Raw genomic sequence first — 26,418 nt, forward strand, 5'->3', positions numbered from 1 at the left:
TCATAATTAACAAAGGCCTTTAATAACTAGCATCCAGAAAAACCTTTACACATTTTCATCTAGGGACTTTTAATCATATGCCACTTTAAACAAATACTTTGTAAAATTTCACTAAACAAAGATTTAGAAGTCTCTTTTGGGGTTTTTATGTGTGTGTATATATATATGTAAAATACTATATGGTTTCCATGGGGATGTACTATATTGAACTTTTAGACTATCTGAAATCTTATATAGTGTTTTTCAAATTCAAGACAACACTTCACAATCCCTTAATAGAGAGAAATACCATATCAGCCTCTTCCCAAAATTTAGTTTACAGATTTATAAATTTAGATATCTATATATTTTCATTGTATTACATCCCTTTCTAATGCTGGTGATTTGAAAATTTCACACTACTTTGGAATTTAAATCAATCCCAAATCCTCTTGTCATCAAACATACCTGTATTGTGATTCTAATGGTCCTCATTCTTACTCTGTGCTAGGTCCTGGAAGAGCTGATTCACTCATAATGTAAACTAAAAAGTCATCCATTTTATTTTGAGAATGTTCTCAGATTGTGTATTCCAACTTTTTTGAATGTTATCATTATAATAATTACCAGCAATCTCAGTATGTATTTTTTGAGGATTGTCTATTTTTGCTCTTACATTTAATTTAATAAATAAGTTATTACAGTGATTGGTATCACTTTTGATTTAATTGAGTTGTTTTATGTGTTTCATATTCATACCTGTCTTTGACTCTGTCATATTCAGAAAATGTATATATTTTTTGCTTTAATATCCCCTACAGTTTTTTTTTTTACTTGCTACCTTTCTTTGTTATTGCACAATTTAACTGCTTACTGTTCCTTTTATCCAAAGTTGGCTTATTTCATACTGTTTCTACCTTTTTTTAATGTATCATAATTAGTAGTAGAAGAATACATGGAGGCCTCACAGTGAATCTAATCTTTAAGAGCTAGAATTATTTCTTCAATTTTCTTTTGATCACTAATGTTATAAATTTACTTTTCATGTTATATTAAAAACAATCTTTTTTTAATTTGTTAAATAAATTGCTTCTGAAAAATTAATGCTATAGTTTTTCCATAAGGTAAATCTAAAGAGTTATATCATTTTGATTACCCAAAGAACTAAAGAAATCTTCCGAATTCATAAAAATTCAATTTCTTCATAAAACATATTATGATTAGCTAACCTCATGTTTTTGCAAGGATAATATGTCTATTAAGTTCAAAATTTGTTCTTATTATTATAATTTAGTAACACAAAAGTACAAATATTTAAGTCTTCAATGTATAATTTATTTAGTCATATTTTCCCTCTAATTCTCTTCATCCACTCAATACTTGTGAGTCAGATTATCCTCAAGAGAAAATAGCTTAAACCAATTAACTGAGGAGACTCAACAGTGTTCTTATTGCTATTGTAACTGGATTCATGGCTTAATATTCAGCCTGGCCTTACAACCTGCCCAGAACAACTACGGCTGATGAAGAAGGCTCAGCAGCTTTTGCTATTTATTATTCACTAATTGGGCCTGGTCAGCTGCAGTTGCTTTCGTGAATTTCCATTTCTAATAGATTCAAGTGATTTGGTAAAAGGAGGCTTTCCTTTGTAAGAGCCAGAACTGGTAACCAGCCTTAACTAATGGAGGATCACAGAATGCTTAGATGGCAGGATTGGACTAGTGGTTAGAGAGGCAACCTTACTTTTTAATCCACAGAATGATTGCAAGGCCCTGTTGTAAATAATATGCTTGTAATAGTAAAAAAGGAAAGGATAGCCCTGGCCAGGTGTGTCAGTTGGTTGGAGCGTTTCGGGTTTAGTTCCGGGTCAGGGCACATACCTAGGTTGCGGGCTCCATCCCCAGCTGGGGCACGTAAAGGAGGCAAGGAGGCAACCAACCAATCCATGTTTTCCTCTGATATCAATGTCTCTCTTTCTCTCTCTCTCCCTCTCCTTCGCTCTCTCTAAAATCAATTAAAAAAACAAAACATAAAACAAACATATCCTTGAGTGAGGATTAAAAAAAATGATCATTTAGAGTTAGATATTTTAAAATATGCACACATACATACTGGATAATTGTATACAAAGCAGTGACCTCTAGGTATTAAAGAATTTGTCTCATTTCACAAGAGTTCATTCGTTTAACTTCATTAGTGAGTTAGAAATACCAATTGTAATACTTATATAAAGAGTCACTCAAGGATCTCAGTGTACCATTCTTATTTATATCAACTACTTTTCTCAATTTTGGGGGACACAAAAAATAAGAGCGAGCAGGGGGAGAAGATAAGCCTAGCCACAGTATGATTGTGAACCAAGTTTCTCAATGAGCACATTTAATCTGAATTGTGCAATGTGATTAGGCTAGTTTCTATTGCAACTTAGGTAAACTATATAAACTTTAAATTTCTGGACATTTTCCTTTCAGCAGAAGTAGTTTTAAGTTCACAACATGCAAAAATAACTATTGAAAATAAATGTGTTATCATAAATATCAATTCTGAGTGTTTACTTCAAGATAAATATATTAAATATGCAAGAGCTTTTCCTGTCTGTCACAGACTTGTCATTGTGACTTTGCAAATTAAATTTGCTAATGCGTACTGCTTGGAAAATTGAATGACCTGCCCATCCAGCATTGGCCTGTACGATGTCTCTGAGTGATCTAATCTATTATTTAATAACTGAAATTATATTGAGACCAATAGTCTGAGAAACAGACTTCTCATGTTTCACTTATGTGTTTTACCAAATGCATTTGAATACATTTGAGAATCAGTTTGCTCATTTCTTTGTAGACTTCTCTGTAGGATGGTCTGGAGAATTCAGAAGAGAGATTTTGGGGGGAAATGTTAAAAAGGAATATAATAACTTAAACAAGGAAATGTTAATTCCAGGGGAAGCATTTAAAAATTTTAATTAACACATTAAACAATATATGTTAAGTAGCTTTCCCCCAATTTCTTTTTCATTAATTCCTTTATGTATAATATTTCAGATACCTATATTAATATTGTCATTATATAATTAAAATATATAATGACAATATTAATATAGGTATCTGAAACATAATATAAGTTTAAGAAAATAAATGATTTGCATTAAAAAATTCTGATATTTTCATGAAACTATTTCAATTTATGGAGACTATGAAATGGAGGATGAGAGAGAACAACAGTATTAGTTTTCCTTAATATATTTAGCAACTGCACATTAAAACTAGTCTTGATACAAGTTAAGAAGTACATTATTATTTTAAAGTTATTTATAAAAGCCCTTTATAAGGTGATTTAAAAGTAAAAGAATCCGTATAATATATATTAAAATAAATTAATATATTTAAAATTGTGATTTTTTAGCTCTGAGAGGATTCAGAGGAAATATAAGAAGCAATTTTCACCTTAGTAAGATAATCATATAATGCTTAATAGAACTTCAGAAATAAATTCAAAGAAAAATTAATATTTTTCTGATTAAAATATAATACATGCTGCTCCTTGTATTATTCTAAAAAGCAAGAGAACACAAACATAACTATAGTTATATCTCAGAACTACAAAACTAATTACATTTACTATGTAATCATCCATGCATATATCCATTTACCTCTCTTTCCTCTCAAAATAAATAGGCCTTTTCTTTCCTTTTTGCTGAATATTTACTTTTTAAGCTTTAGATAAGTTTAAACAAATATAGTATATATGTATATTCTCAATGCAATTACTCTTTTATATTGTAGCTGTCATTATTATTGTGACCATTTTATTATTGTTAGGCATTTAATTTATTTCCCAATTTAGATATTAAATGGCATTTCTATAAACATTAATATCAGTAAATCCTCCTTATTTTACCAAGTAAATATTTCTTGAATGAACGAATGAATGAAATATTTGCACATTTCCACATATTCCTAACTTTAATTCATAGATGTAGTTCACTACCTTCCTATTGGTTTATTATCATCTAATCCTACTTTTCTATATCTGAACTTTGCTAGAAATAGATGTAAATGAGATTTCTTGAAAAGATATGCTTACAAAAATAATGTGTCCTTTTCTAAAATTATAGAAGTGGAACTATAATTTTCATAACTGAAACTGACTTTTTAGATTGTTTAGTTTGAGGGTTCTTAATTGAAGATAGGAGAGAGAATTAGAATCAACTGAGAGATTCCTACAAAAGACATTCTCCCCATTGGGATGTGGTGCTTTATTGGTGGGGGCGGAGGCTCCCCACGTGATTCTGATCGTCCCCTGGGTAAGGACCACACCTGCAGCCCAGAGTCATTTATTTGTAAGTCAAAAACAGAAGCCCGAGGAACACTGACCAGCCTACGTTCCAGACGTTATTAGTGCAACAGAGTGGAACCAGATCTCCTGAGGTCTACACTTTCCACTCTGACTTTTATGGTATTTTGTAAGTACCGTATGTTCTTTGTAATGGGTATTATATTTTTTTAAAAGAACTTTCAGGGTTGTATAAGCTTGAGAACACTGGGTTAAACAGTTGATTTTTTTAGTGAAGCTTATTTCAGAAGCTTTGATATGCCAGTGTGCTTTGAAATACAATTTTCTCTTAATAGAAGAATCTAACAGGCAGCATTTTCCCAATTTAATTGTGGATAGAGCTAACCCCTAGGGCAGGGGGGACGTCCTGCCTGCAGGCCATATAAGCCTCCAGGGTCATTTGGTCTGACCCTGCCAAGGCATTTGGGTTGAGTTCATTAAATGTTTGACCAAATACAGCAGGCTAATTTTTACATGGATAATTTTGTATGGCCCTCGAATGATGTTTGGTTCTTGGCAGAAAAACAGGTTCCCCACCCCCCTGCCTAGAGTATCATGAGGGACTGTTGTCTTTTGAAACATCCTTTACAAAAACATTACTTGCCATATTGCCATGTGTATGCATGGTAATACTAAAACTGTCTTCTACATGGAGGGTAGAACATCTTAGGTATCCATTAATATGCTTATTACTGATCAATCCTATTTTTTTCATGAGTGTTTCTACTACATAAAAATGTATGCCTAGTTTAAACTACTGATATTTAAAGCAGGGGACTTCCATTTTTAGTGTTCATCAGAACCACCAGGAGGTGTGTTGCACTACAGATCGCTCAGCCCCTCCCGTGGTCTTTCTGACTGACTAGGTCCTGGGGGGGCCCCGAGAGCCTGGGTTCCAAAGTTTCCTTGGATGCTGGTGCCGCTTGTCCACGGACCGCACTTTGAGAAACCACTGCTTTAAAGTAAATTAGTGGAGACTTCACTAACTCAGAATGCTTGCAGCTGAGAAGAATAATATCTATTCGTTAGAACCCTCTTTACATTCACATTTTTAATGAAAGTAGTTTGTTTTAATGTACCTTTCACTTACTCATGTCAGTAGTGCCCAGGAATAGACTGGAGGGTGAATTTTAAAGTGTATTAAAATTCACAGTTGCATCCAGTGCAAATCGTTTAGTTTGAGGGTTCTTAATTGAAGCTAGGAATCTTAGAATCAACTGAGATTCCTTCAAAGACATTCTCCCCATTGGGATGCGCTGCTTTATTGGTGGGGGAGGAGGCTCCCCATGTGATTCTGATCGTCCCGCGGGTAAGGACCACACCTGCAGCCCAGAGTCATTTGTTTGTAAGTCAAAAACAGAAGCCCGAGGAGCAGTGACTGGCCTGAGTTCGAGACGTTATTAATGCAACAGAGTAGAACCAGATCTCCTGAGGTCTACACTTCCCACTGTGCCTTTTACGGTATTTTGTAAGTACCGTATGTTCTTTGTACTAGGTATTACATTACACACACTTCTGTTTTAGAAGAGTGTAATTTGTGATTTTCGCATGTAGGTATGTTGCTAAATTTTAGACTTTCGACAGTGTTATTTTGCATATTCAATTTGTTAATGGAGGGGTGGCTTTCACATAAATAAAATGTGAACTGTTCCCAAATATTTTTATCAGTGACAAATTTCACAATTCAAATTGCACATACCCACATGTGTGTTCATACACACACACAGTCATACCTAACTTGACCAAAAATTTCACAATATATTCTCTCTTATATGTGAAGTGTATGTTCATATTTCTTTGTTTCATTTAAAAATGATTTGGTTATGACCTATTAAGTTGATTTTATTACCTAATGTTGGATCAGACCTACAGCTTTACAGAAATTAAAAAAAAAGCCGTGTTGCTCATATTTGTGTCTAAATAATCTTTTCAATGTTAACAATTTCCCTAGAGAAAAAAAATACATAAGTGTGGTTGTGTGTGTAGGAAGGTGTTAAAATATCTCTAGAGCCATATGGAAAGTTGGATACTCACTTCTTTCTAGACCTGCTGACTTTATATTGTTAACACATCCTCCCAACCTCCTTCTGAAATCTTCTGGTTGTCCTCTTAAGTCTCCCACTGTTTATCCTTTGCATACTGCAGGGTGCTGCCAAAATAGTCCAATGTTGTGATTTTTATTTCCAGTTTTGTTTTAAGGAGATTACCTTGGGAATATGGAAAACATTAGTCTCTAAAATGAATGAGTTGATAGTACAGGTTTGAATTTAATGAAAAAAAGAATTAGGGAAGAGTTAAGTAACTATATTTGGACTGGAAAAAAAAAAGGTTAACACAATTAGTCAAAAACAATTGTTCTAGACATGTGTTTTGAATAAAAGTGAGATTCTTAGATTTTGTCAGGGGAGGGCAAGAGGTAATTCAGTATCTAAAGCATAGTTCAAAGAGATAGACAATTCATCTTCAACCTAAACTCCTGTGGGATTTTCATAAATCATTATTGATTGTCTCTTGGCTCCTACCTTGGGAGACAAATTGCTCCAGTTAGGATATTATTGTACTTAGAGTTACAATATATCTCTTCTTTTCTAGTATACTTTCTTTTTTAAAACAAAATATCATGCCCTAGCCAGGTTGGCCCAGTGGATAGAGTGTGGGCCCACTGTCCCGTGTTCAATTCCAGTCAAGGGCATGTACCTTGGTTGCAGGCCCAATCACCATATGGGAGGCAACCAATCAATGTGTCTCTGCCACACTGATGTTTCTCTCTATCTCTCCCCTCCACTCTCTAAAAATCAATGGAAAAATAATCCTCCAGTGATATTCTGGGCTAGGTCCATGAAAATCAAATTGACCTGGGCTATTGGGGGGAAAAAAATCTCATTCTCTTGGGAAACATGCAAAAGTCAAGGGAGCATGACATAAAATAATTTCTCAATACTTCCTTTTTTTTTTTTTTTTTGGTCATGTGGACCATTAGTTGTCAAACCCAGAATTATCTTCAACTGTAAAATATAAATGTGGTAAGATAAGAGTGCAATTCCCTCCAAGGGGATAGTATTTTTTTAAATATATTTTATTGATATTTTACAGAGAGGAAGGGAGAGGGATAGAGAGCTAGAAACATCAATGAGAGAGAAGCATCGATCAGCTGCCCGCTGCACACCCCCCACTGGGGATGCGCCCGCAACCAAGGCACATGCCCCTGACCGGAATCGAACCCGGGACCCCTCAGTCCCCAGGCCGACGCTCTACCCACTGAGCCAAACCGGCCAGGGCCAAGGGGATAGTTTTAATTGGGTTGTATTTAAAGACACTTATCCTGTTGTTTAAATGTACATCTTGATAAGTATTAGCTGCTGGTAAGCTCTAGTTCTGTTGGGATGATCCTGAGGAGTGACTCAACCATGGAGGAAATTAGGAGAAAAGTTAGGTTATACTGTGAATAAATTGGATGTCATCATGGTACTCTATTTTAAAATATTCTCTTAGTTCCTTTTTTAAAGAATATGCACTTGACACACGATAGGAATGTGAGAGCATCTGTGTTAGCATAAATTGTAATATTCTGTTTGTTTTTTGTGTTTTTCTATACAGCCTGAAAAAAATGACAGCGAGCCAGGCAGCCAGAGGATAAAACCTGTTTTCATCGATGATGCTAATTTCGGACGGCAAATATCCTATCAGCATGCAGCAGTCCATATTCCCACCGACATCTATGAGGGCTGTAAGTAAAAGAATGTGAACAACAGTTCAAATACCATGTTCTTATCTAGCTTATGGAGCTAATGTGATACTGTTGATTTACATGTCATTTAGGAGTCTGTGTCAAACTCTGGTTTGTGTAAAAGAAGAAACCTGATTTTCATGAGCTGTTGATGCTCAGATGGCCTCACTGGAATAATGTTTGTAGGAAAGTCTGCATCCATGGAGATGTTCTTCTACTCTAGTGTTTAGTAAATAATTCTGCTTTTCCAACTGACATCAATAACTTAAAAGTATTAGATATATTCTTTAAAAATCAAAACTATGTCCCACAAGTGCACACATGCAGATATTCTTACACAAACTCACAAACCGGTAAAGGAAGCGAGATGTATATTTTAGACTCCATTTCTTACCACATCTTATCATGCTTTTAAGTCTCTCTCACTCCCAATATATTGTGGGCTCAAGAGAAAAAGAAGTGTTGGGGAAAGGAATAAACAAAAGACCTCAGGAAGCAGAAAACCACTAAAGCAGTGGTTCTCAACCTTCCTAATGCCGCGACCCTTTAATACAGTTCCTCATGTTGTGGTGACCCCCAACCATAAAATTATTTTCGTTGCTACTTCATAACTGTAATTTTGCTACTGTTATGAATCGTAATGTAAATATCTGTGTTTTCTGATGGTCATAGGCTCTATAGCAGCGTGTTTTCCGATGGTCTTAGGCGACCCTGCTAGCGGTTCTCAACCGACCCACAGGTTGAGAAACACTGCTATAGAGCCTAAGACCATCAGAAAACACAGATATTTACATTACAATTCCTAACAGTAGCAAAATTACAGTTATGAAGTAGCAACGAAAATAATTTTATGGTTGGGGGTCACCACAACATGAGGAACTGTATTAAAGGGTCGCGGCATTAGGAAGGTTGAGAACCACTGCACAAAGGGAAGATTAGATTGAGAAGGCTTCACTGTAAAGAAGGGAGGGGGTAAGTTATATGGGAAGATGCAGGGGAGCAAGCTTGGGTCAGTGATGTTTCTCAGAAACACCCACATGGAACCAAGGCAGAGCCTGAGAATTCTCACAAAAAGTTTCCTATGGACGGCCCAGTCATCTTCGAGGACTAGCTGTGACCCAGAAAGCAAGGTCTTTGTTCAGTCGTAGCTCTGGCTTCCATGATATCCATGTCTAACCAGCTTCCTTTCATGCCCCCTCATACCCTGCCTTATCACGTAAACTGGTAAGGAGAAAGAACCACTTGACATTTTTAAAAGTGTGTTTCCTGTGTTCCCCGGAATCAGAAAGGCTCTAGAGTGTTCTGAGTATCTAGAGTGTACCCAGGTTTCTGGAGCCAGATGGCCTATGTTCAAATCTTAAATTTTACCAATATTGTTTCCTTAGGCAATTTTTTTATGTTCTGGGCAAGCATTTTCTTACCTGTAAAATGGGGGTAAATTTACTAACCCAAAAAGTCATTTGAGGATAAAGTAAAGTAAAATATATAAGTTTGCAGTACAAGGCTTGTAGTGAGTTCTATGTGTTTGTTGTTGTTATCAATTACAATTAAAGTTTAGAAACAGGATTAAGCACAGGGACTGATATTGTAAATTAGCTTTTATTTTATTCATCCACTGTGAGATTATTTGTTGTTTAAAAAGGAATTTTAAGTACATGTATGATTCTTTTCATAACATAAATTTCACCTATAAAATATTGTATTCATTCATTTCGTTTCTTTTTAATGTTTTAAAACATGCATGTTGTTTTCTTATCAATTCTTATAAGTTGTTAAACATACAATATTTCTCTACATATAATAGATACAGAATGGTGTGTATAGGTAGTTTTTGATGTTCCATCCAAATTAAACATAATTTGACTCCTTTACAACCAACTTACCCTATTAATTGCAAGTCCTTTGAGAAATTACCTGGGATTTAGATTCAGATTTTTTTTTACTTCCACAATTTTGTTCTTTATCAAAAAGTTATTTAATCCCTAACTGATTTGGCTCAGTAGATAGAGCATCAGCCTTCGGACTGAAGGGCCCTGGGTTTGATTCCGGTCAAGGGCACATGCCGGGGTTGTGGGCTTGATTCCCAGAGTGGGGCTTGCAGGAGGCAGCCAATCAATGATTCTCATCATTGATGCTTCTATCTCTCCCTCTCCCTTCCTCTCTAAAATCAATAAAAAATATATTTAGAAAAAAAGTTATTTAATATTTGCAGTTATATTTTGCAACTACTATAGCAAGCCACTATTCAGACAACACCCAGCTCTATGATGATATTTTTCATTTAAAACTATTATTTAATTCACCTTATTTTGTTTAAATGTTTATAACCTGTTGTTTGTTGGGTATGTCAACAAAGTAATGTTCTTCTTTATCTTTTTATTGAATTTACATAAGAATAAACTAGGTGAATGGATATAGAAATTCTTAGTCAAAACATTTTTTTGTCAATACTGTGCATAGCATGGCTCTGTTTTTCAACTTGCATTAGTATGTTGAAAAAAATTGACTTCAACTTGATTGTTTTTAACATACTGGGAAGCTTCTTTGATTGTGTTTCTGTTTTGTTGCCTCTTATTTGAGTTTTCCCCTTATTTCTGAAATTCAGTACTTTATAATTGTCAACAAGATATTCAGTCAATTATTTTTTTTCAAGTAGTTTTAACATGTGGACACTTTGTTTAAAATATATATATTTACATGGAAGACTTGTAGGTAAAATTTTAAAAAAATGATTGAAACAAATGTGGTGTGACCAGAACCCTGCCTAGCTATCCCTTTATGTTCTTTAATAGAACATATTAAATACACAAAATATTTAATGAGGCTCTTCACATGCACTTCCACAGTCTTTTTGCCACTCTGTAGATAAATTTCCTTGAAGTTCAGGCAGTCCAGTAGTGCTTATACAGAAATCCTCAAATTTTCTGTAAAATTTTCAGTGAAGAATATCAGAACTACTTAACACATTTTTAACACAGGTTTCTTGCCCTAGCTGGTTTGGCTCAGTGGATAGAGCATCGGCCCGTGAACTGAAGGGACCTGGGTTGGATTCCAGTCTAGGCTCCATCCCCAGCCCAGTGTCTGGGAGGTAACCAAAAAGATGTTTCTTTCTCTCCGTATCTCTCCGTCCCTTCCACTTTCTCTAAAAATCATTGGGAAAATATCCTAGGGTGAGGATTAAACAAAACAAAACAAAACAAAAAACAAAACAAAAAGAAATACAGGTTTCTTTTTTATTCTAAAAGCTATGTGCCATGGTGGCAAAAATTTTAATATTGCATACATATTTAACATGGAAAATGAAAATCTCCAATGGTATCCTCTCCTGAAGCTAATCGTGGTTAACAGTTTGGGACTTAGTCCTTTAGAATATTTTTAAAATTGCCGACATTAACTAATGTAATAACTCAAATGGGTTTTTCACACTGTTCTTCAGCTTGCTTCCCCACACCTGCCTTATAATGGAGAGGTATTTTTGTTAAACTATTAAAAGGCTGAAAATAAAGAGGAAATTTTCTCTTCAGGAGTAGGTCACCCAGAGAATATAAAAACAAAGTTACTTTGCTTAATTTTTCAATGGGATACTATTCTTTAGAAGCAAAAATAAGTGAAAAATGCATTTCTCATTTTTTACCTAGATTACTAGAACCCAAACTAATTAGAACTTAATTCAACAGTCTGACAAATTACCTTGTGTATATATTTTACAAATACCAAGGGTTAGTAGACTCTATAATTCCATTAACCTGATTAATAATAACCTTTTTTAGAGTTTACTAGTTGCTTGACTTCATGCTAATAAACTTCCTTAATATATTCTATTTACTATAATTTTGTTAAAATAATTTTGAAAAGGGGGAAACTGAAGTGAAGTCTTTAATGAAAAACGACAACATTTGTAAGAAATGGTGTCAGATGTCAAATAAATTCTAATTCTATCTTTTATTCTTTTAATAACTATGAGAGATAATATACCTGATATTTTACTTTTGAGTTAAATATCAGGTATATTTAACTTGACTTGGTTATATTTTGGAGCCAGAATTGTCCCCAGAAGTTAGTAATATACTTACATATGAGAATCTTCATTTTCTTACTATTTTGCTCTATTTTTTTTAGTTGAAATTATGTTCATGACTAATGTCTTCATCTAATTTATAATGTCATGAAATCTGACACATAAAATAAGTCCATGAATATATTTTTAAGATATTGTCACACAACATACACATTTCTTTATTAAAATATTGTTATTGATTTTTAGAGAGATAGAAAAGGAGAGGAGAGAGAGAGAGAGAAACATCAATCAGCTGCCTCCTGCACCCCCCTCAACTGGGTGTGTGCCCTGTTGGGAATCCAAAGGCTAACCTTCAGTGCATAGGAGGACGCTCAAACAGCTGAGCTGCAGTGGCCAGGGCATGTACCTTTTTTCAATATCTTACAAGGGCTTTGACTTTGTCTAAATGTGTTTTTTTTTTTATAATTTCAAATAAACTAATTGTAAACAACTGCAGAAGATGATTTTAATCACCTCAGAGAATAAAAATACGGCTTTACTTTGAAAATTAATAAAAAAAACACTTAGAGGTTTTCAGAAGTCATAAGACACTTCGACATACAGCATACATCTTTTAAAAAAGGAAAAGAAGTTCTGTCTTTGGATTATTTATTTAGTCCTATTTATCTTAATATTGGCTTTTCCTTCTTGGCTGAAATCTCATCAATAAGACTCTGACCCTTTCCGGCCTGTACTCCTTTAAAATTCATATGCAGTGTTTTGGGCTGTGTGAGTAAATGACACAGAAGTAAAATCAGGAATGTTAACAAGATCTTAAAAATTTAATAATTACTGGTAGTTTTTATGCAGTCCATCACAACATATTAGATTTACAGTATTATTCTAGGTTTCTGAATTTAAAAAATGTGAAAGTACAATTTAATTGAAGCTTAACAGAAGGAAACAGCTTATTTCACTTAAAGACAGTTGTGTAGCTACATTCTCATAATAAATCTCATGTTCTAATTTCCCAAAGGCGATTACTTTAGTCCCTTGAACTGAAAAATGGTCATTTTTGCTCAATGATATATTTAAAATTTTATAGTATATTTAATTAAAACCCTATCTGAAAGTTTTCATTTTTGAGAATTTCACAAATTGATACTTTTAAGTCAAAGAAATGCCAAAATTCATAAGATGTTTAGTAAGAGATCATATACTATTTCAACCAATATTCTGATATGTAGAACAACTCAATCAACATTCTTATTTAAAAAAAAAATAGAGCATGGCATTAGTTCACAATTATTTGTTTTGCACAGAAAAACAGCCAAAACACTACCATGAACATATATAAGCATTAGTAGTTTGTACTGTGCTGTGAATCCAAACCAGAAGTGATCACAAAAAATATGCCAGGCAAGCCCAAATGCCGAGCTCAGAAATGTCTATCAATGTATAAGGAGTTATGTAAACAGGAATTTTTTTTAAAATTATCTGCGTATTTCCCTCTAGTATTTCTATCATCTGTTCCTAATTTTACCACTGAATGATCAGAGAAAAAAAAAAAACAAAACCTAACTTGCATGCATGGAATTTATTTAATTAGGAAATAAAAATTAATAGTGATGGAGACCCTGGCCAGCTGCTGTGGCTCAGTTGGTTGAGCAGCATCCCATGCACCAAAACGTTGCTTGTTTGATTCCCAGTGAGGGCCCCTTCCCAGGATATGTGTTCATTCCCTAGTTGGGGTGTGTGCAGGAGGCAATGATCACTATGTCTCTCTCACATCCATGTTTCTCTCTCTCTCCTTCTTTCTTCCTCTCTCTCTCTGAAATCTTTAAAAACATATTTTAAAATAATTATGGAGAAAGATTTCAAATTTTGCCAAATTGTACTTTTATTTAATTCACTACTCTTTAAAGATCCTAATAATTTTATCTTAGCTCATTTGCTTAATTAGATTAATATATCAGAATGTCATTATAAAAATTTATAATAAATATAAAATTAGAAGGAAGTGTATAGACCTAAAAATATACCAGGTTTACACAATATTGATAGGCATGCCTCCTTGGGCTACCACTTTTGTCCCAGGTCACACCACCTCTCCTCTATTCTTGCTAGAGTATCCAGTATAACATTTTTATGAAGGTAAAACAGATTATGTAATTTCTCCTACAAAAACATCACACTTTCCATTTCCATTATGAACTGAAGGTTTGTGTTCTCCCCAAATTCATATGTTGAAATCCTAACTACCAATGTGTTAGTATTAATGTTAGAGGTAAAATACAGATAACATTTTTGCTCTTAAACTATTACAGAGAGTCCCCCATTTCTCCCTGTAAAGGAAAAACATGACTTTCTGTATTACAAAATAGGATAAAGGAGAATATATAAATTTACAGTGATACTAATACTATATGTATGTGTGTTCATTGAATATACTAATAGTAAATATATAGTAAACTAAGTGAATATACCAATACTGACATATTACAAAAGCAAGTGAATATAAAGTTTATAACCTGAACTTTTAACATGCCAGGAAGCTTTATCATACATTATTTAATAATATTTTTTGAAAATAACATTTTAATATTATATGTTCCATAGCTAATTTATATTGTTATTTTATCATGGTAAATAAATACATCTCCATATCCCTTCATAATTTCCTTATGATAAAATATAAGACTTTAAAAATATTAGGAAGTCAAAACTATTGATAATTTTTATTTATATTGCAGGTTAATACAAATTTAAATTTATGCTAGCAGTGAATTAGTGCCCTTCTAACTCCAACATTGTCAACATTGAAGATTACCTCTTAAATAATTTCTCAGAGTATAGAACATTGAATATAAGTTGGATTAGTTTACTGCAAAATATTTTTCCAGCTATTACATCATATATTTATTTTTCTGCACTGGGTTCTGTAGTTGTTTTCTTTGCTGGTATTTATGATAAATATTAATTTGGATCAAGATACAATTATACAAAATGTTTTTAGCAATAATAGATTCTTAAATTTTGTGTTCATTGTTGTTTTTTAACAAGATAGTTTACCAAAAAGAGAAAAATGTTTCTGCAATTCTGGAGGTGCATCATTCCAGTGCTACAGAGTTGTATGCTTAACTGCTAAAAAGGTCAATGCCTTAAATAACTGTCAGTAAAATGTTACCATGTTTATTAATATACCAAAGTGGCAAAGCAGCTTTTCTTATTTTAAAATCCTATTTCAATTACAAAGCCTTGGTTCCGAATCAAGGAAACAGAAATCTGATAAGTGCTAAGAAAGGGAACTCTTAAGAAGCACAATTGATTCTGTAACAAAGTGATCATCCCATCACTTGAGGGGGAAAAAGAATTAGCTTAAATAATTAACATTATATCTTATTAGGAGTAGGGCAATAAAATAATAAGAACATCATAAAAAATACATTGGAGACAATCCTGACGTACAAAATGTAGATTTTAGGCTGGGGTAATTTGATCATCTATAATAACAAAAGGGTAATACGATAATCAGACCGGACGTCTACCAGACATCATTCCGGATATCCTTCCTGACGAAGCCGGGTTGGAGGGAAGCCAGCCCGGTGGGGAGGAAGGCCTAATCTTGCATGAATTTTCATGCATCGGGCCTCTAGTATTTAATAAGAATGGCCTGAAGATAAGAAATTCTTATCTGAGGTAAAATTTGCACTTACTTTCAATGCCTTACTGTATGTAATACATGCATTTCAGAAAGAGTGTTATAGTATTTATTTTTCTATAGGAAAATGGTGAACACAGGTAAACCCAAATGATCTTACAGATACTGGCTCTTTAATTCATTTAGGACTGTAGAGTAACAGACTAATTAGTAATAAAAGTTTTATGGGCTTTCTAAATTGCTATGGACTGAATTTTCCACAAAAAGTCATGTTGAGACCCTAACCCCCAATGTAATTGTATTTGGAGAAAGAGTTTGGTGGTAGAAGGTGAAAGTTAAATGAGGTCATAAGGCTGGGACCCTAATCTGCTACTATTATTAGCAAAAGCCCATACGGGTACACACAGAGGAAAGGCCAGGTGACAGATAATATGAGAAGAGAGGTGTCTGCAAGCCAGGAACTGAATAGGCAGACACCTTGATCTTGGCTTTCCCAGCTTCCAGAATGTGAGAAAATACATTTCTGTTGTTTAAGCCACCAAGTCTGTGGTATTTTGTTACGGCAGCCTGAACTGACTAAAACGCAAGTTTATTTCCAGAGGAAAAATGCAATAGGCTTCAACTCTGGTTTAAAAGAATAAAGATAAAACAAACAATGAAAAAGTTAAGTTGGCTATTTCATACTTTATCTATATATATAAAAGCCTAAGCGACTGTCGCAACCGAAACAACCAAACGGACAACCGAACAGGCTGCGTGGGGCGACCAGGCAGGCAGGGGGGTTAGTGAGGGATGACCAAATGACTGAGCTGCAGGCTGCGTGGGGCGAGCAGGCCGGCAGGGGGGCAGTGAGGGGCAACCAGGCTGGCGGGGGGGGGGGGCAGTGGGGGGAAAATAGGCCAGCAGGAGGGGCAGTTGGGGTTGACCAGGCCATGGGGGGGAGCAGTTAGTGGTGATCAGGCAGGCAGGCAGGCAGGTAAACAGTTAGGAGCCAGTGGTCCCAGATTGTGAGAGGGATGTCCGACTGCTGGTTTAGGCCTGATTCCACAGGGCCTAAACTGGCAGTCTGACATCCCCCGAGGGGTCCCAGATTGGAGAGGGTGCAGGTTGGGCTGAGGGGATCCCCGCCCCCCCCTCCCCATGCATGAATTTCGTGCACTGGGCCACTAGTATTAAAATATATGGCTTAGAACTATTTGGCTGGAAATTTGTATTTGCAAGCCTCCTTTTTGCATTTTAATCCAGAATCTTGGTTTTGGCACTTCCCTTCAAAGGGACTGGTTTTCAATGCTCACCAAACTCAATAGATAAACAGACTTGATTGGAAAGACAATTAATTTGCAATTCTAGACATAAATACCAACAATAATTAGTTTGATGATTTTCATGGAGAATTCCTTAAGTTATTGAGTGGGTATGTAGGATCTGCAGACGTAGAAACTGAAAATTATAGTTACTGAAGTCTGTTTTTGTTTATTCATTTTTAAGAGAGGGCAGAAGAATATGGTAACAGTCTGATAGTTATGAAGTCATGCTGACAAGCCATTACTGTTGTTTTTACCAGTCTGTGCAGATAATGTTGTCCTGTGCATATTACAAATTGATCATATTTTAGAATACTCTAGTGGGTGAGTTTGTGAAGCATTCCAGTTCCTGAACTAAAACTTGAGGGATACTTTGACTCTCATAATATTTAGAATTATAAAACCCCTCTGATCTCATTGACAATAAAATTGTTAATTAGTTTTTAGATAGCTATGATTACAAGGTCCACTTAGCTCTTTGGTGTAGATACCCATTTATGGTGGTTGCATCAGTCTTCTGTATCACCTACCATGTGAACTACTCCAGAATGGCACATTTTCTAAATATTTCTGTAGGTAAAAAAATTATATCAAGATTCTTCAGTGGGTTAATGGTTTGCTGGCCAAATAAGTTCGGGAAATGTTGTATTTTTATAGTTCCCTCTTTGGAGATTCATAGTACACATTACCTTTAACAGCTCAGAGAAATTCTGCTAGAAAGAAACAAAACTCAAGTTGTTTTACCCGATGTTTTTTCATATTTTTTTGGCCATGTAACATTACCATCCCACAAGTATATATTTAATTTACATCATCACTCTAAAATAATAAAATGGCCTTAGTCACTTTTAGTCATAAAAACAATCACCAAAAAAAAAAAAAAATGTTTCCATTCAGAAATGACAATGTCTGTTCCCATGTAATAGGAATCTCAAATTTGAGGTAAGTGTTGCCTCTTCTTCCCCACCTTAGATTAGAGGTAATGAAAGCCTACAAAGGAAACGGGGCAACGGAGGGGGAGGGCATTTATAAGCTGCTATGTGAATTTTACCCCCATCCAGTTGAAGCAAGGTGGGGAAGGGAAGGTGCAGGATGGTCCTGGGCTGGGTGGCTTAGGGCAGGGCTGGGTGGATGATGGGTCTTTAAGATAATTAAACAACTCTTTCTCTGGGGGAAAGATCTTATGGATTATTTAGAGATTTCCTGCTGGGTTCTTCTCTTCTCTAGTTCCTTTGACCCAACAAGCACACATTTCTGTACTATGTGAAAACTTGCTGCTCCTTTGCCTCCATGGCCCGGCGTGGCATTTTGTATTGGCTTCTCCAGAACAACCTAAGGTCCTGTAGAATAGTGACATCCTTCATACTTCATGCCAGCTTTAGCAGATGCTACCAAGTCGGCCAGAATTTAGACATATGATATTACATGGTTCTTAATGTTTTACTGTATATCTCTTGTACTATATTTAACTACAAAGTTTATTTCATAACATTTCATATTTGGCCAAATATATAAGAAGTGGCTAATGGAAAGGTTATTTTTAGGGGCCACATGAAGGATATTCAGTGAGAATACTTAGAAAAGTTTTGAAGAATCTGTGTCACAATTAATATTGGTGTTGTCCCCATCTTGCTCATCTAATAAGGATAATGCCCATATACATCACCCATATCTTATCACTACGTTTAGCATGCATATACTAGTAACTCAGGAATACATCTTTCCATGAAGTATAGGAGCTGACATTTATTTCTCAGCGCTTTTTCTTAAGAGGGAGAACAAACATTAAACAGTATGTTAATTAAATTTTCTTAATTTCTATTCATATTTTGTTAGTAGCCATGTTACAAATAGAACAGTCTTTGAATTATTTTATACTATTGCTGAACAAGAAATTCAGGCATTTGTTAAAGGCCCAGTTATTGCTATATTTCTTATTGTGTAGTGGGGATTACAAATTAAAATGTACTGTTTCTTTGTTTCTAAAAAAGAAATTAAAATGGGAACATAGAGGGAAGACATGAAAAAGGATGTGTGCACAATTCAATGCCTCTATAAATTGATAGCTGGAAATCAGAAGTGTACTTGGCCAGCTTTTTGTGATGGATATCACAAATGACAGGCCATTCAAAGGTTGAAGAAAAGAGATAATGAAATCTTAAATTAGAATAGCTTCCAAAACAGACTGACAGTACTGTTCACAGCAAATTAAAAAGGGATTGACAATTGGAGAGAAAATGAAAGTATGGAATTTGAGATGAGAATATTTTAATCATCTGGCATTTGCTTCATGGATAAAATCTTATGCAGATTTCTCCCTAGAGACAAAGGGGCATTTAAAAGGTATTTCTACAATCCTGTAAAAAAAGAGAAAGACTTTAAATAGATTAACTATTTCAAAACTTCTTGGTCTCAAGATACAAAGATCAGATTTTAAAAGTATGGGGCTATAAGCTATGCTAGGATTGAGATGGCATCTTGTCAATTTTTATTGTGATTAGAGAAAATAAGTCATATACAATTTTAACCTAATGAATAATACCTGACACTTTTTAAAAACACTGCTTGAGGTATATCACATCCTAAAGGGAGTCCCAAACCTTGCTAATTGGTTCAATCTTGTGTACAAATTTGTTTTTACTTGTTTCTTGCAAATAATAGTAACTAGAAGCTGTGAAGAAGTTCATTGTAGGCTCCGATGGAAACTGGGGTCCTTTATTGTCTTACATTCATCCAGTCCGGAGCATGACTGAGGAACTGTCCCATTCCTACCCTCTCAGGTCTCTGAAGACCAGTTGTTTCTGTACGTTCTTGGCAGGGAAATGCATTGGTAATGATTAGACCACTCTTGGTATAAAGCAAAAGTCCCCAGGAGAGTTATAAGTATTTAGTGGGAAGCTTTATTTTTGAAACTAACCTTGCATGGGTTTGGCATCTTTTACTCTTAAAATGGCTTCTCTATTTAATCTTTATCTTTTGTAAGTCACAGGGCTTCTTCAATCCATAGAACATCCTCATTCCAGAATAATTTAATTCTTTGCCCCTCTTCATTTATCAGTTTCTTCCCAAAGCTACAAAAAAAAAAAGAAAAAGAAAAAGAAAGAAAGAAAAAGGCAAACAAGTAAATGACAAGAAAAACTGGTTTCAATCATTTTTTCCTATATGTACACCACACTTTTCAATTTCCAATGGAAGGACTGATGGGGGAAAAAATAATTTTCCTCTGTATTTTATTTGTCATGTATTAGGTTTTTAGGTTCTCAAATTTAAAATAACATATTTTTGTTAAAAATGTTTTCTCCTTATAAATGTGAACAAGTTTTATGCAATACTTTTGCATGTACATTAGTTATTTCTTATATTTTGACCTTGCAACTTCTTTTTAGAATTACGTTCAATATCAGTTTTCTAGTCAAGGAAAAACATTAAGTAATTACCATGTTAAAAAAGAATAAATAACACAGTCAGACTTTTTAGAATCACACTTAGTTCTAATGGAGTTATAGCTGGTGGATTTTATTTGTCAGCATTAGACCCTCTCAAACCCTCTTTTCACCCAGGACCAAAGGGGTGGAACCAGAAGGTCCCTGGGTTGAATGAAGACATACTACAGAGCCTACTCCCTCTCCCACACCTGGACTGCACCACTTATAAACAGTATGTTTGTAGGAGTGAGAGAAACAGACAACTAAACTACTTTGATGTTTAAACTGCTGAAATCACATATATACTAGTATCTATGTGTGTATATATATGTATATATATTCATATGCATCCATATAATATGCATATAAATGCACACACACACATACTCTTACACAAATATATTCTGACAGTTTTAGCTAATTTTCCTAAAATGTTTAAAAGTCAAAATGTTAATCTAAAAGTTTTATACCCAAATAAATTTTAAGACAGTTTTTTTAATCAAGTCTTAAAGCCCTTATCAAGCAGATTGCTCTTATACAGAGCTGCAAAGTAAATGTCATTTCCATTTTCTTATTCTCAATCTTTCATTCTTTTTCTCTTTCTCCTTGATTCAAGATTTTAAAAAGTATGACAGGTTAGGGAAAACAAAAATCACAGCTGATTCTCTGAGGAGCTTGATGATAGGTCGATTTCAGACTTTGACAGTTTTAAACATATTTTGCTCACTTCCAAGTTAATAATCAAAGCAAAGAATTAAAAGCATATAAATTTTATATGTTGAAACATTTCCAATTTATTAGCTTGTTTTATAAAACTCAAAAATTAATCCATTATTCACAATATGTGAAGTTAACTACCCTTTCCACTGCCACAATTATGCCATGTGTAATTATGACAAAATATATGAACTAACATGTATTCTGTAATCACTAGTTTAGGGACCATTCAAGTTGAGAGATTTGCATTTAACCTGGGTTAGCAGGCTATAAAATGTGTGTGTATATTTCTTATATTCTTAAATATATATCTACTTAAATTATCAATCATATGCATTTTTGCATTATAGGAGATCATATACTGTAATACCATTACTGTAACTACACCATTACTATACTCAGCTTTATTTAAATATTTTCCATTAATTCTTAAATGAAGGATATGATTTTAATGGAATTTAAAAATATTGTAGTTTATCAATGGACCAAATAAAACTATTATATGTCTTGCTGATTTGAATTTAATAATAAGTTATATTACTTAAAAGTTTGATCTTGAAACATATTTTTATCTGTCTTATAAGTTCCAGCTCTCATTTGACATTTTACTGGAGTTGAACTGTTGAATTTCTGGATAAATAATGTAGATGTGTGTGTGACCATCATCTCCTGTCTGTCTCCCTAGCCAGGGCATGCCGAGTTCAGACATTTTATAATAGTAAAAGTCTGGGAGATTTTTGTACAATGAAAATTGAGAACTCTGTTCTGACCAAGACATTCTTAATTTCAAACTCCAAATTCTTTTGGTAACATACAGTTCTACATGTACATAGTTATTTTCTTCTTTAGATTTTTCACTTTATGTTAGTGTATAGTTACTTCAAATTTAATCTGTTTATATAATATTATGTATATAAAAATCTCCCAGACTAGGAGCTCATAAAGGAACATTACTTGTCTTTGGTTTAAATAGTGAGTTCTAGGTCAATGAAAAATATTGCCAAATACTTAAATTCTGTTTTATTTTAAAAGTCAACCCCATGGTCTTAATTATGATTTATACATTTCAAAAATTATAAATAAAGGTTCTACTTAGAAAATGACACTAAAGCAGTTGCTAGAAAAAGGTACAAAGGTTAAAGTTTGGACCCAAAATAAAAACATTAGTTTGAAAAAAGGCTTTTGTTTGATGTCTTCAGAAAAATAAAAAATTTTGAATAGCATTTCATATCTCCCAATTAATCTTCATTTTACTTTGCATAAAGGCACATATGTATACATTTCACATATGTATATCATTTGAGTGAACAACTCTCTCCAGGAAGCTGTCTGTTGATTGAAATTTCAGATAAAAATATCTTAACGTAGGGAAGAAGTATACTGCCATTGTCTATATTTTTTATGTTGATGGCATGAATTTCTACTTATTCTAAACTAAGGAAAAGAAGAGAATTGGACATAACAATGTTTGTGAATTTTAAGGAAATTTTAATTTTACTGAATTCATCTTTCTGCCCCCCCAAAACAAAAAATACCTGTGAGAGATTTATTAAATTTAATAAAATATATAAATCCTTTTATTTAAAAAGTTAAGGATATAAATATCTTTTATTAAAGACAATAAGATTATATTTTTGAATTTGATTTTAAAAATGGCAACTATTTTATAAAATTATTAATAAGATGTACTCCAAGTGGTAGGAAAAAAAATCACTTTGCCTATCCTTGGAAATGTGGAAATAAATTTACATTCAAGAGAATCCTTTTTGAGACTATTACAATGAAACAGTAAATTCAATCTCAACCTTATTATATTTGTATTTTTCAATGGCTTAAAAATTGTGTTTTTGTCCAACAGGAAAATAATTATGTGAAGTTTTGTCAGTGTATAGAATGGCTATTATAACTAAACTAGAGGCCTGGTGTACACAATTTGTGCACTCAGGGGAGGAGGGTCCCTAAGCCTGGCCTGCACCCTCTCTCAATCAGGGCGCCCTCAGGGGAGGTCTGACTGATGGCTTAGGCCCTCCCCCCACCTAAAGGGGAGTGGGCCTAAGCCGGCAATTGGATATCTTTAGCGCTGCCACAGAGGCAGGGAAGGTTCCCACCACCACTGCTGCACTCGCCAGTCGTGAGCCCGGCTTCTGGCTGAGCGGCACTCCCTCTATGGGAGCACACTGACCACCAGGGGGCAGCTCCTGCATTGAGCGTCTGCCCCCTGGTGGTCAGTGTGCATCATAGCAACTAGTTGTTCTGCCACCTGGTTGATTTGCATATTAGCCTTTTATTATATAGGATGCTTTTAAAATGAATTAATTAAATGTTATTGGTTGTATATAAGTATACAATGGTTCAAATAGAGGATGCACTAATATGATTTGGAGCCTGTTGTAATGCATACACACTCCTCCCTACCTTCTTGTTGAAAAAGGTTTTGGTACCTTTTTAAAGAATATATAATATGAAAATTTGTTCCCCAAAATGTTAACAATAAAATGCACATGCTTTCAGTTTTACACACACAAAAAAATATTGGAGATGTTGCATTTTCCGATGTCAGAAGCAAGGGCGAGAAAATAAACAATTGATACTTTAGTAGGATATTTATAAAATAATTTCAGTTGAATCAAATAAATGAAAAGACTTTGCTTCAGATATATTTGGAGGACCAGAGGAACTGACAAATAACATAAAAGATTCTGGCTTTTATCAGTTTGATTCACAATACAAAGTGACAAGAAACTAAAGGCTTCTTTTAAAAACATGAATAAGATTAATATCAAAGAAAATTCATTTTGCGAAGAACGGTAATATTTATTTCAGAAACCTTGTTTATATCAGAACGGTAGCTATGTGTTTAAAGTTAAATTGCATTTATTACTTCTTATATGTGGCTAATTTTGTTTTATGAAATGGAAGGTTTAAAAATTCTTGATCTCTGTGTTACCTCCTGATATTAAATTTTACTGAAAGGCTGGTTGAAGTTTCCTTCTTAGGAAGAAAAACCTCATATGTTTCTAAGTAATTAAATCTTGTCACTCTTGCTTTCTGATGAATGAGGCCGGTTGGCATTCAGGCATTGAGAGCTTCTGATGCCGGTTTAAATCATTTCCAAAAGTCAAAGGTGCAAGTGAATTGCAGAAGAGAGCCGCACAAGGACGGTGAGGAGCGTATGTTCGACAATTTGAAGTGTCTTTATAATACATATATGAGTCCTGTGGTAGAACTTGATGGTCTTATAAGATCATGTAATCATCGAGCCTCACTCTCTTGAGGCTCTCAGTGAGTATACAGGCACAATAGATTACCCCGTCCTTCCAGCAGAGGCAGAGGGAAATTGCTTCTCCAAGTGCTCAGCGAGCATTAGTGTGCTCTACATACAGGGGAGGCAGTCATTGTATCCCTGGGTACTTGATTTAAGTCAATAACTATTTTAAAAATACAAAGTTGTAAAAAAAATGCATAAGAAGATAATGGATTTTTATTGGTTTTTATACCTTTTCATATTCTCTCTTCTTGATGGACTGTGAGTCATACATAGATAACGTACAACTTGTATTCAGTACTCTTACTTTAATGCAGATGTGAAAATCATATTTGAAAGGCACATTTTGCTATTTTAATGAAATGAAAACAATAGATATTAAAGTATACAGTGCACCAATTACTTTTTATTGACAATAATGTTGTTTATGAGAGTTAGGTCCTCATTTGTTCCTTTTGGCAATCTCTCTCTGATAACTAAAGCTTCCTTAATATTTAAAGATTCCCTAGAGCTTATGATGTCAATAACTGCTGACTTCATGCAAAGCAGATAGTTCCAGTTGTCACTGAACAATGACTCCCAAATCTGATTCTTCCTTACAGACTTCCTGGCTCAGCCGCAGATTCATTTCTCTTATTGCCTTTTAAGTAATCCTGTTTACTAGCTATCTCACAGGTACCTCATGTTGTGTGCAAAATGGAATTCATCATCATTATCCCCAGACATACCCCTCCTCCTACGTTCCTGTCTTTGTTAATAGCACTGTCTGGGCCCAAGTCAGAACCCCAAGTCTTCCCTTTTCCCTTTCCCACTCTCTGTCACTATGGTCTGTAGACTATTTTTCTTCAACTTTCACTTCCTGTGTCCACCACTGTTTTTTTAGTTCAGACCATTGTTATCCTCACCTGACCATACAATCTTTCTATTTTGCCATCCCCACTCATCTGGCTTGCTTTCAATCTGGCTTCTAAGTGAACGCTCAAGTGCAAATATGATTATTTCAGATGTCAGCTTATATGGCTCTCTATAATTCTCAGAATAAAATTATTGTGTATTTAGTAGTTCTGGATTATCATAACAGTGTGTCTTTAATCTTATCGTTGCTGCCATTGTCCTACATGCAATCCCCTTTCATTCACCATCTTTAACAAGGAGCTCCTAGAATGTCTTATGCCTTGTTGTTGTTGTTGTTGTTGTTGTTGTTGTTGTTGTCATCATCGTGTCTGTGCCCTTAACAGGTTAGGCACTGAATCAGGCACCACACCCTCTTTCTGCCTCTCCCCTCTTCCTTAACACTCTGTGTGTCACCTACTACAGGAAGTCTTCTGTTACCACCTTCCCTCAACCCTCAAAGCATTTACTTAGCTTTTCATAGGGAGGTTAAAGTTACTAGAATCTATGATACAAAAGCAAAATTTGATTTAAGATGCTTTGGTCTATCTTCTCTCTTAGCTCTTGATAAACTTGAGAATAATGATCACAATTTATTTGATTTTGGCTTGAAGTTCTAGTCAAGGATTATTAATAAGATTTATTTCTGTATTAGATACTCGCTGAACAATGCAGTCATTAGGGCTGATAAATATAAATTTAATGACAATTACTATAACAAGTACATTGAAATCTGAAGAAATCATGCTGACTATATTGTAAGCATGATGTCTTTCTTTATAAATAACAAAATACTTAATGAGTGCTCTGCGTATATGTATGTTTATATGCACTTGAGAAATTCTCTTTTCCTGTGCAACTACATCTACATTCATGTGCAACTAGAGATATTAGGATATTAACCTCATGTTGCCTTGGAAATGGTATTCAATTTTATTCATACCTTTAGGTAACATGACTCTGGCAGTAACAATCTGTCATTCAATTTGTTTTATTTTGTTTTGTTTCATTCTGAAGCAGAGGATGGTGTATAAACCAAGTGATTTCTCTTCTTGATTACAGACAACTACTGTGTACTGAGTTTCAATGCATCTGATCTTTGCATCTTTAAATCACCAGG

At 34.4% G+C, this 26,418-nt stretch overlaps 1 protein-coding gene across 4 annotated transcripts in view; it reads left to right on the top strand.

Moving 5' to 3' along the window:
* CACNA2D1 (calcium voltage-gated channel auxiliary subunit alpha2delta 1) overlaps positions 1-26,418 on the top strand; it is a 379,039-nt gene that overhangs the window by 234,674 nt on the left and 117,947 nt on the right. For all 4 annotated transcript variants that reach the window (XM_079785391.1, XM_079785388.1, XM_079785389.1 and 1 more), the window contains exon 6: positions 7,909-8,038. In XM_079785391.1, the coding sequence (XP_079641517.1) occupies positions 7,909-8,038 (130 nt within the window). The remainder of the gene's footprint in view (positions 1-7,908; positions 8,039-26,418) is intronic.

This window comes from Cnephaeus nilssonii (genome assembly GCF_951640355.1).
Source record: "Cnephaeus nilssonii genome assembly, chromosome: 12".
Lineage (NCBI taxonomy): Eukaryota > Metazoa > Chordata > Mammalia > Chiroptera > Vespertilionidae > Cnephaeus > Cnephaeus nilssonii.